Below are 12476 nucleotides of genomic sequence, written 5' to 3' on the forward strand. Positions count from 1 at the left end.
ATATTAAGGATGATTTTTGCCAGACAGTGATACAGAGGCAACTGTGATCTGTAAATTAATGGACTCATAAGTTTTTTCTCTATTGGAAGAAAGAATTTTAAAAGGCTTCTCTAATAAAATTAATCCCAGCAGCACATGAGCAGATGATAGATTAAAACACTCAACCATTCTAACAATTACACAAAAGGATTCTGATGGATGACAAAATAGGGTAACATACTTTGAATAGCTTGGCTTTTGAGTTTATACCACACCATTTAGGAGAGGCCACTTTGTACAAAAGTATTCCATATCTGATCAGCAGCCACGTAAAATATTCTATGAGTTATTTCAGAGTGCAGGGGACATTAGCGTGAGAATCTGACCATATCAATAGAACATCTAGATTATTGAAAGTTTCCACCCCCAGGTTCTCAAATGCTTTGCAATTCTTCTACTAAAAAACAGATTCAGAAACTTAATATTAACTAGCTAGTGTTGTGCCTTTCTCTCATGGTCACCCAAGAATATCCAGCAACAGAACTGTTTTACATACCTTTACCCCAGCCAGAATAATATTTTTGGCTGAAACAAAACAAAAACAGAGTTAGGGACTGTTGCAGGTTTCTTGCAAATCTGTAATTGGATAGTTATGTAGGCGGACAATAACAGTATGTCATTGTTAAGAACGTCATGGCTTAACCTTTTTTTTCTCTTTTACATTTGGCCCAAGCATTATACAGCACCACTGAAAGCAAAATAACATGTGCAAGGTTAAACAAGCTCTCTACATTTGTCATTTGTCAGCTGTTCATCCCACAACTGTGTGATTACAGAGATACTAATGACAATAAACTGCAAAACCCCATGACTGTTTTGGCATCTGGTGCAGAGAACCATTACAGCCAACTGAAGAGGTAACACCCTCGGTACGAACCAGCCAAGACAAGTCTTCTTCATAAAGAGTAAGGGAAATTGTTAAGGAGTTTCTTGCACCAGGGCAGTATTTTTCACCAAATTGTACTGTTCTCCCACCTCCCACGCTCCCATTTCCTACATGGGGATAATTTGGGCTACAGCTGTTCTGTATTACATTCATTGATACTGATGCCTAAAGAAGTAACTTGGATTATCCACCTTAAACCTTCACCCGAGACACAAGATTTTGGGTAAAGCAATCTGGACCATGGAAGCACATTTTAAAGTAAAATTTGAAATGTTGTTCTAATAAAATGATACCTTAAGTCCAGGATCTTTCCTGCATCTGCTATGTTAGTCATATACAACATGCACATATAAATCCAACCAGATACTTCAGACATGTTTATTACATTTAAAATTAAGGTTTACAAGTATTCTGCAATGGTCTATTTATATACACTTGTGTCTCCTTAAATAAATGCTATCTAACTTACCAATCTCCACACCAAGACCACCTATACCACTCAGGAACACATGGGACTGGGCCATCTTCTGCATTGCTGTGTCTCCAAGAACATACCTCTGACGACTACAGCAAAGACAAATTTAGATCAAAACACGATAGAAACAAAGTCAAGAGCATATTAAAGTGAGCTGAGAATTCCAGTAATTTAAAAAAAAAAAAAAGTTCAAATGTTTTCAGTTATTCTATTATCCTAATTAAGTCTCTAATCTGCAATAGCAAGTTCTGCAGGTGAGTGTGCATCATCAGTGACACACGCACAGTTCTCTTTACCGGCCCTCCATCCAACACACAACTGAGGACATAAAATGTGTGTCTGAACTCTACAGTGCTTCAGGAAATAAATGCAGATTAAACATAATAATTGCACTCATAACCCATGTAGTGAAATGCATTTAGTACAGAGCTTGTCAGTACTAGGCTTTAGCGAATACAAATAACTTTTCATTTTAAATCAGTGCAAAACTTCTTCAGGATAATAGTTTCGTGGAATTAACTATTGATGACACAAGCAATCAAGCAAGCAAAAGAATTAGTTATCAGAAAACTTCAAACCAGAGAGTGCCTCGGCTGAACTCTGGAAGACTCCTAGCTTCCAACTGTACAATTAAACCATTCGAAACTCCACCTTTTTCAGCAAGGAATAGCATGACTTTCATGAGACTACTGCCAAAAAGTGAAGTGATACATAAAACACCAGAAGCATTGCACTGAATTAAAAAGAAGCCTCATTTGTTCAGCACACAAGTATTTTCAAATTTTTAATATACAAAGAAGCTTTTCATCTCACCACACTACCAGGGATACCATTTGTTCCAGTAGAGATTCCCTGAACTATTGCCATGCCAAGTATCTCAAGACACTCCCAGTTAACAAATGAAAATAATAACAAAATAAATAAATAATTTTTAAAAAAATCTACAAAAAATTCCCTCAAAATCCAACACTCTGAAGCCTGGAGGATAAGAGAGATACTTATGATGTTTATGAGGACCGAGAAGCATGGCAAAAACTGAGGAATGAATGAAATTATGAAAGAGATAAACTACATAATGTAGAAAAGGCAAAAAGAAGGTAGTGAAAGAAGACGGAGAACAAGAAAGAGAGGAATACATACTTTGTCAAAGAAGAAACAAGCTATAAGCAGAAATAAATCTATATTATAAATTGAAGATGTATTATTCCTGTTTTCCAAAAAGTACATATCATTGGTACTACTGAAACTCTGTACTACTCCATAATATTTACCTATGCTTTTTACTGGTCAAATACTAATAATGGTCAGAAAACACCTGTTATGAGCCCAATAAAGGAAAAATTTTAAGAAAGATAGATTGCATCTTCAATTCAAACAGTTCCTGCCACTTATTTAACAAGAGGTGGGTTCTGTTTCACTGCCTGAACACTTTGGGCTTTTTCCATTAGGAAAGGTGGGACACAGTAGCACAAGTATCCACACCTTTAACTAACTGGCAGTAGAGAGCGTTTTCAAGCCTTGCCTTCAACATTACTGCATGCAAACATAGGTGTTCCTGAAAATCAGGAGCAATGCTTAAAAATCGGATATTCTTACCTGTACAACGCATCATCAATTTCCATAGAGTCTGCTGCCATCATGCAATGTGATTTGTTTACACTAGAAGGACTACAACAAGAAATAAACTGGTTACATTGGATGCAATTTCACAGTTGGCACCCCCTCCCCTCCCCACTCTGTTCTTCATTAAAAGAACCGAAAAGCACGAAAGTGATGTTTACATAGGAATGACTTTGAACACTAGGAAGCCTGTATACCACCACAGCACCTGGGTAACGTAAACACACAGGAGCCAGAAGACGAGCACTCTAAATCTTTGATAAATGCTTTCAAAATACAAACAGATATATTAATTTCACCACTGAGGAAATGCAAGAATTTTTTTCTTGTATTTGCTACAGTTATATTTACTGAAAGTGCAACTTCACTTTATATTAACAGCTCCTAGCCGATTAACATGCATCTACCTGACCAGAGGGTTTTTCTGAAGACAGGAGACTCCTAACTTACGAGAAATAGGCATTTATGCTGCATTATTTCTATGCTAATTGAATATTCATAGGAAACAAGTTACTGTTTTAGCTAACTGGAGAAATCAACACCCAAAGATCTGAATTAATGCAACATTTAATTAAGACACGCAGTTAAACAATTCAATAGGATTTTAAGAAAAAAAACATAATCTGTGCTATTGAGGCCTTCAGCCACTAGCAAGGACTTTTTCATTATTAAATTGGTGATAACTAAGCACCAGGATTAGGAATAAACTGCCCTGGGCAGCTTGTTTCTTACTTATGCAGGCTGGGAATTGGTGCTTCCTGAACCTGGTAGGTGACTGACATCAAATGCAGGATGAGCAAAATGGACCCTCGGACACAACTGAGGTTCCAGGTCACACATTTTATTTAAAATCTCTACAAACTGCCTTGGAAACCAGACACAGCTGACAACCCTATCTCCTGAAAAGCACTGAAGCAGCACAGCGAGAGAGTTACATTGGACACAGGCCACAAATCTTATCAGTTAAACTCTTCTACGGTGTGGACAGTAACTCCTGCAGGTAAGCTAGCACACAAGATAATCAGCATGAGGTACTTCCATCACAGTTCACACCACCAGCCACTCCAGTGCAGCTCCTGTGCCCCTGTACAACAAGGGCTGAAGACAAGCTATGCCCTTGTTACTAGACCATCCTAGGACTCAGATCTCGAGCCAGAGCACAACACACCACATCTCACAGTCACAGGCTTCAGGCCCTGCTTAAACAAAAGCCTTCATTTCAGTCACTGCCTGGGACACAAGACTGGAAGTTCCCCTCAAAGCAAGCCAGCATCAGCTTGTAACATAGCAGAGCAACAATCCCAGAGCTGTTCTGCTCCTCCACAATCCCTCTCCACAAACAACATCTGACACTCTGGGACTATCCAACATAAAATGAGCATGGTACTAGGGTGGGGAAGGTGATCCATCCCTGGGCAAAAACTCTCAGCTTCCTCAGCTGTGGTTGCTGACTGCCATCTCAATGCACATGCCTTCCCAAACAGTCTTTTGCAAACAATTAGTCTGTGCAATCAACCAACAAGAGAACCTTCACCACCTACATCACACAGACTTGCCTGACAGTGGCTCTTCCCATGTATTTATTAATTCCCTATTCTCCTCCTGCATTCCCAGTTACAGCACTGAGATGCTGCCAGTGTATCCATCAGGTACAGCAAAACAGATCCTTTGATAAGAGGGACTTAATGATACTATTTGTCAAGTGACTCTAGGACAAACTTTGGTTAATGTATTCCCGCATCCAAGTTGTATTTCTCATTTCAGTTTAACCAGCATTGAATCTGTTTCAAATAAATGTATGTAAAAAAAGCCATTCTAACATTGTGTCCTAATTCTTAGCAGAGGTTCGACCTTTATACACTTGTATATTTCCTTTTAAAAGCCAATGCTACGAGTTTTTATGCCAGGCTTGTATTTAACTGTGTAATTAATTTGTTTAAGCCTCAGCTGCTTCTGTCACATAACCCAGGGACAAACTGAGAAGCTACGCATTACCCAGAAGGGCTAAGATGCTCTGAAGAGCAGCGAAGGCACAGGAGCAGTACTGGTGTGGTGGTTTCACAGTGTTCCTTACCTCCAATCAGGGCAGGTTGAAGCTGTGGTAACTACTTGTTGTTCAGCACGCTGGGATGGCAGGGAGGCCTGGACTCATTCCCACCTAACCAGGCTTTCCAGCGGTCGATTCCAACCGATGCAGGCTCCCTATTCAGTAGGTTGAGAGAGAGAGAACGCGAGAGAGGACGCTCAGACCCACAGCTACTGCCCAGCCGGGCTACTGGGGGAACACCTACACCTCGGATCTGCAGCGTGGAGCCCAGACAGAGTGCACTGGCTCTGCCGAAACCAACCCGACGCGGTTCCCAGCAGAGCCCGGCGGCTGCAGCCCCTACTGGACGCCCCGGCTCTCGGGGCGCTCCTGCGGCGCTGGGCACCGCCACCCGCCCCGCCGCACCAGCCCGGACGCGCCACGGCCACGGCCCCGCCACCGGCCCCGGCGCCGGCCCGCCCTCACCCCGCGGCGGCCTGGCGCGGCGATCCAGGCCCGAGCGCTGCCGGCGGCGGCGGGCAAGGAGGCAGGAAGGGGGTGGGAAGCGGCGGCACCGGTGCCGCGGCGCTTCCCCGCCTGCGCCGACATGAGGGGTGGTGCGGGGGGCCGGTCTCGGTGCCGCCCCGAGGGGCGGGTCTGGTGCGACATGGCGGTGGTGAGCGGCGCCTGGGGAAGAGCCCGAGCGGAGGTGCAGGAGCTGTTAATAAAACACGCTGTTTTCTGCCCAAAAAGTAACGCACTGTGCTGCTAACAATAAATAAATAAAATAAGTAAATCCCCTCTTTGGTGCAGGGCACGACCGCTTTATGCCACGAAGAGCGCTTCTGGGCCCTGCTCTTGAGTTACCTGCCTCGGCATCTTGCAGGAGAGCACCACCATGGTGTCACCTAACACAAAAATGGGCGAAATTTCATTCAGAGGGGGTCGGGAGCCAAACTGGGAATTTCTAGGGAGTATCTCCAAGGCCATAGAGGAGGTTTGGCAAACTTTTGGTCAAACCCAAAGTACATCCCATGCCAGCGTGGTGTGTAGGCTTGTGGAAACATTTTCTCTTTTGTTTTTGGTGGCAATTAACCAGGAGAGAGCAAGCTGCCACAGTCACCGTACTGCTGCCACCACCAACTCAACACCACTCCTAGAAATCCAGCATCATCTCCTGTAAACATTTTCTCTCCAAAGCTCTTACTAAGATCCCAGCACTGCTCGCCTTCTCATCTTGCAGTTTAATTTCCCTTCACCTTAAACCCTGACTTCCTTTTTGTCACCCCTGATCATTGGGGTAGGTGAGAGGAATTTAAATTGTTCTTGATATCATTAGCGTATGTTATCTAGAGTAGGGATTCATGCAGTGAAAAGTGTCCTTTCATACAGTGTATACAGAATAGTCACCTTGTATTTTAAAATATTTATAACTTCAGGGGAAAAAAAAAAAAGTCCAACCAAGTACCTGTATCCTACAGTACGCAAGGAAAAAAACACACACGCGTGCACACACACACAAATATCCAAACAAACAAACAAAAAACCCACAAGCTTTTTCTTTATCTTTTTCCTTTACTGTATCTAGGGGTTTGGGGAACTTCTAAGGACCAAATTGTGTTCTCTTTGTGAGCATCCAATGCATTATTTTGGCATTTACCTCTCTCTAACAGAATTCCAACAACCCTCAAGATTTACATCTCAGTCCAACAACGCACACAGTCTTTGTACTCAATTAGTAACAAAGACTAAGAGCAGCTGGACAACACAGTGTTCGTTCAAACTTGGGCTATGCTTTGGCAGGATCAGGGTGAAAATACTTGTCTGCTACACTGCTCTTTTGACAAGCAGATACAATTGGAGAACATGTGGGCAAATTTCAAAGAACCACTAGAGGCCACTAGAAGTCTGAAATGCCGGACTGAGAGACGGGAAAAGGGAGAAACCCGTTCAGGATGTCGAAAGCAATCCTTTCCGGTAAAGGAATTGATACTAAGGCTGATATTTGCCTTGTAGCTTTTTCACATAATGCATAAAAAATCAGAAAATCCAAGAATTAATTCCATTATTTCAATATGGTGATTTCAAAGAGTGCTTGTATCTAATGAAGAGAATTACCAGGAATCCCTGTGCCCATGGGGTTGGGATGGAGGGGGAAATGAAGGAGAGTTTAAAGACAGGAAAAAAAAAAAAAAAAAAAGTCAGCTTCAGGGGTTTTTGTGTCATTTGGCTAATTTTTAGTCCTGTCAGGGATTTTTGCCTTTATTTTTTTGTTTTCCTTCCTAAAAATGAACCTGTTAATTTTTTTTCTTTTTAAGGTTAAAATAACGATTCTTTTTTCATGAACTTACCCATCAAATATGTTCTGAAAAGTAATAATAAAAAAATGCTACCTACCATCTTTCTGTCGAGGTCATTAAATTTTTTTAAGATAACAGTCCATTTCCATATAGTCTGACATGAAACGGATTTTGCATAGTCATAGCAAATACTGACAAGCCTTTTACCTAAGTGGAGAAACAGCAACATCCAGTTAATTCTCACCTAAGTGTTTAACGGTAACAAATTAAAGACTAACCATAAATGCAACCATGAATATGGGCATTCTAAGATAAATTGCCAAATAAAAGTGGACAGATTCTGTTTACTCCAGAAGCCAAAGAAACTCGTTCCCAAATGCATCAATTAGTTGATGTACTCAGGAACCCTCTAGGTTGATGATACCAAATCAAAAAACATACAGGTTTTTCCCTACTTTTCCAAGACTGCAAAATTTGAAACATCTGGAGCCCTTTGACTTTTCTTTTTCTGCTTAACCTTCTTTTTAAAAAATACATATAGCATTAAAATCTTAGTAAATGACATTAAATAAATTAATTGTAAAGGGAATTTCTACTCCATGTTTGTATCATGTTAAAATCAGCTATAGCTCTTGATACTGGCAAAAGGTAGGAAGCAGTGCTGTCAGTTTACCAACTTGCTGAAGCAATGAGCAGCATGTGGCTGTGGCCAGGAGAAAACCACTGCCTCCAGTCTCAAGCCTACTCATGTCCCAGATCTCTGTAACTTCAGTTTATGTGCACCACTGTAGATCCACTGTAGATTCATTCTGCATGCAGGTATTTTCAGTACATCTTTAGAGCCAGTATTTTTAAAAGGAGCTGAAACTGAAATAGCTGTAAATCTCCTTTCCATCTGGTGGGAAAATCCAAGACACTGATTTTTTTTTCTTAGTCTTTTGATTTCCTGACTTCCATGCAAGATGACACGTTCTTCATGTGGACCCCAAAGTGAGGGTTGGGGGGGGGGGGAGTTGCATTTGTTTCCCTGATCGATATAGTTAGTAAGCAAATTAGCAAACAAAACTCTTGTAATTTTTTAACTGAAAATGTGTTATTTGAAAATACTAAGGCAAACACAATTCAGTTTAGCACACAGGCCAATTCAGAAATTACCATAAATCTACATCAGCATCCTTCAGTGGGTTTCCAAACCTCCTGCCATAGGCAATGGCTTGCCATCAGCTCTTGAAGGAGCTAGGCGCTGCCTGGCAAGGCTTTGTCTCCTCTTTTGGGCACAACATGAAGTGTAGGAGTGTTTTGATGGCATATTTAAAAGGGCTCCAGCTTCTCAGTGGGGTGGGCCAAAGGATCTTGCCACTTAAAGCTGCTCTAGCAAGTGACACCTTCCTAGAAACCATGTTAATAATGTTGATAAATCCAGATAAACAAGGGCACCAATTACATAAGCTGATTTCACATTGAGATGTGCTTGAATGTATTTCCAAAAGCAAGAACCAGCTTTTCCATGCCTGTGCATCTCTAACACAGGCTGAAAGTTGCCACATAAACATTCAGTGGGTTAAATAATGGCTTTTGGCTCTCAACTCTTCTAATTTGTTAACAGGAACAGCAGATACAGAATTGAGGTTTCTACAAGCTTTACTTACATAAGGCATCCTGATGACAGATTGATGTCATTCAACTAGACCTGCTCACATGATTAGGCCTTGTGCAATCAGCCTCTTCTTTCTTTCCTACTTCTGCTCCAAGCTGAAAATTAGCATTGAGCAAACCTCAAATAACTCAATTCAAATAATCAGAAGTTTGGAACACATTTCTTGGTGCTTTAAATCTACCTGGGAAATCTCAAGAGAATTGGTACCAGGCTCCCCACAGCGAGTTTCCAGAAATGCAGTATCACAAAGGTAAGGGGTTTTTCCAAGGGCAGAAGCAAGGTGGTGAATTCCTGGATGAAGCTTCAGATCCATTCTCAAATTTGCATAGTGCTATCTTAACTGAAATTCACCTCTGAGTATTTTAGAGAAGCAAATGTCCCACCTTGTCTTTGCTGAAACATCTGTGAAGCTCCAACCACTGTTAAAAACAAAACCATTCCTAGTACAGGAAATGAACAGAGTTTTAAAATAATTTTATAATGAAATAAGTAAGATTAATCTATCTTGTGTCATATTCAAATTTTAGCTTGGTTATTATTAAGCAAAAACAAAAGGACAGAAAAGGATCAGTTGCTTTTAAATACATTTAATGTTATGAAACATTGCCTCTGTATTGTCTAAATCCTAGATAAATCTAAACATCAACAATAAGAAAAATCTTTTCTTTAATCATACAATATTCTCTTTGTTTTATTGTAGGGCAGAAAACAAACAGAGTTATCATAAATAAAACACTGACACGGAGTATAAGACAAACCTAGGCCAGACAGTTTGATAACAGGTTTATGAAAAGTGCATCTGGCTGGCTCAGGACCCTGAGTAAGGTAGACATTCTCCCACACACCTCTTGGCTGTTTAGCCTTTCACAAGAAAATCTGAAATAAAGGCTGCCTTTCTCATTTTAAAGGTATTGCATATACACATCACTTACAGTGTGAGGTAGGAACCAGTTTCTCGGGGCTGTATCTAATCTGGGCCTCACGTCCCTATTGTTGCCCCTCCATTTGCTATGCAAAAAAATAGATTTAAGTGTAAAACAGAGCCCCAGCTATTGATAAAAGTGAACGACTGTATACTTTCTATCTCAGTTCATGAGTTTGTTCTAAGGAAGGGCACTTGTCATGATTTTCACTTCCAAAGCAATAAGAGGCAAAAAAACTAGATGTAATTTTCTTTCCAAAGGATGCTTTCAAAAAGAAGGGACTTGAACACTAGAAGAAAACAGTGTTTTCAGGTGACCTAATTTAAAACTCAATGAAGTTTCTATTTTGTAACTGAACCTGGCCTAGAGTAAATTCTTAGTTGAAAAATAGCAGCAACTCAAAAGTGCATAAATTACAAACTTCATCAATAAATTAAGGAAACTGATCTGCTGCATCTAACTATCCTCCTAACTGTCCCAAGATCCTTTTCATTTTATAATGACATGGAAAATCAGAATAAAGGTACTACTATTTCAAAACCAAGACCAATCTAAAACCTTCAGTAGATTTCTTTCTGAGATAAGGCATCTTGTCTTTTACCACAATTCAAAAGATATACAGAAAGACTGGAAGGAGCTCAGCAATAAGACAACCTCCTCCACCACCACCAAGGCTTAAACATAGGCTTTTCCATCCGTATGTAGACTTGTAATTCAGGGTGTGAATTTTCAAGAAATGCCAAACATCTCATTCCCAAGGATGCTGATTATTGGAGAGTTTGCACAGTAGGAAGGATGAGGAGAAATCCAGTCCTGAACAGCAGAAGAGGCAGGATGATTCAGTGAAATTTTCAGCTGTAGTAGGTGCAGCTGTGGGACTTGCAGTTTCATTCATGTCTCATGCAGACTCCTGTGAATCCTACATTTGCAGCCTAAGCAGTCCAGTGGCCATTCAAAGACTGCAGGTGACAGTACTGGAGTGACATTTTGGATCCTCATATTGAAAACCTGGGCTTTAGAGGACCCTCTTCCACCAGCAATCCGTAAGAGGTCATGCACAGAGGTAGGAAAAGTGCTTAGTCGGTGTATAAGGGTTGCATTTACTCTGATGTTCTTATCAGGACTGTTATTTCATATGAAATTACTCTTCATCCTCATAAGACATATTCATATTCAAAATCATATTCATTCATGGCAGAGCTGAATCCATCAGTGAAGCAAGACAGTATCACTAATTGCTTTCATTGCAGTGAGATGGTTTCCACTGGCTTCACGACCTTGGAAAAGCATGCTATTTCTTGAACAAAAAAGGTAGTTTCTGGTTTGTTTGTGGTGAATATTTATATCTCCTATAACACAAATTTAAATGCCCTCCTTCTTTCCAGGGAGACTGTTCATGAGGACACACTTTTTACTAATTTGGATAGAGCTTGTGTTTCTGCATCTTAAGCAGGTTGTGTGTTGTACGGTAGATCTAGAAGACAACAGGTACAGAGGTAGCAGCACAGCATTGTGATGAAGTACTTCCACCATAGTACCTTCAAGTAACCTGAACTTTACAGAAGCCACATAAAAATTTCCTGTTAAAAATGTGCTGTGAAATAAGAATGTCAAGCTTTTCTCTCTTCCCTTCCTACCTGCTCCAAGCAGAGAAATCCTACTTTTCCTTAGCTAGGACATACCCTCAGTCCTGCTGATCCACTGTTAGTTACCAAGGCCACCGAGCAGGGTGAGCATCCACGGTCTCAGCTGGAGTTGGTGTAGATGATAGTCTCTAACAAGAGTAATAGTCAAGGGTTTGCTTTGCTATAAACAGAGCTGTGACAGCATTTGCTTCACTGGAGGAAGAAGGTTCAGCTGCACACCTCGGCCATGGCTGAAGAAACAATTCTTTTTTTTTTTCCTTGGAAAATGTTTGCATTTATAAAGCAGGTAAATTGGTATCGCTTAAATGTTAGTTTAATGATGTCAGTTCATAATTTTTGGTAAGTGAAGAAGTTTCGCGGCTCAAAGATGAGGCAGACAATCTCTTATGTTTAACATGAATTCAGAAGGGGATAGGATCTCTGACAGCAAAGATAGCGCTTGCTGCGGGCTAAGGTTGCTTCAACCAAAACTATATAGGAATATATATACTAAAAAAGAACTTTTCAAAATTACAGATAAATATGAGTTACACGTAGACTGTGTAGTTAAATCCGTTTTTTACTTTTGAATTAGATGCCCGTTTTTGAGGTAATCCAGTCACGGAAATAAGTCACTCGTGTGTAAACTCCAGGTTTATTTGGTTTGGCACATTCGTCTCCCCAGCTCACTATTCCCACGAGGTACCACATCAGTCTAGAGTCTGGAGTAACCAGTGGTCCCCCAGAGTCCCCCTAGAGAAAGAGGAGAGGGAAAAATACTTAATTAACCAGAAGAGAAAACACAATTCTCTCCATAGACAGGAGGGCCTATCCAGTAAGAGAAGTAAGGAAGCAGTATTTCAAGAGCTGCCATTTGTGCAGAAGCCAGGCTGTTTCTGAAACTTGAGTCAGAAGTCTGTTGCAT

General features: G+C 40.8%; 2 protein-coding genes across 2 annotated transcripts in view; both read right to left on the reverse strand.

Annotated features, from left to right (window-relative positions):
• The window catches only part of UBA6 (ubiquitin like modifier activating enzyme 6), a 28784-nt gene extending 23147 nt beyond the window's left edge, over positions 1-5637 (reverse strand). The window contains exons 1-5 of the mRNA XM_050338357.1: positions 5533-5637; positions 5095-5222; positions 2997-3068; positions 1395-1489; positions 536-564 (exon numbers count right to left, since the gene is read on the reverse strand). Coding sequence (XP_050194314.1) covers positions 536-564; positions 1395-1489; positions 2997-3040 — 168 coding nt within the window. The 5' untranslated portion in view covers positions 3041-3068; positions 5095-5222; positions 5533-5637. The remainder of the gene's footprint in view (positions 1-535; positions 565-1394; positions 1490-2996; positions 3069-5094; positions 5223-5532) is intronic.
• A 6505-nt stretch (positions 5638-12142) lies between these two features.
• LOC126651911 (transmembrane protease serine 11E-like) overlaps positions 12143-12476 on the reverse strand; it is a 39847-nt gene continuing 39513 nt past the window's right edge. The window contains exon 10 of the mRNA XM_050338358.1: positions 12143-12304. Coding sequence (XP_050194315.1) covers positions 12143-12304 — 162 coding nt within the window. The remainder of the gene's footprint in view (positions 12305-12476) is intronic.

This window comes from Myiozetetes cayanensis, unplaced genomic scaffold (genome assembly GCF_022539395.1).
Source record: "Myiozetetes cayanensis isolate MyiCay16 unplaced genomic scaffold, myiCay2020 scf7, whole genome shotgun sequence".
In the NCBI taxonomy this organism is placed as follows: domain Eukaryota; kingdom Metazoa; phylum Chordata; class Aves; order Passeriformes; family Tyrannidae; genus Myiozetetes; species Myiozetetes cayanensis.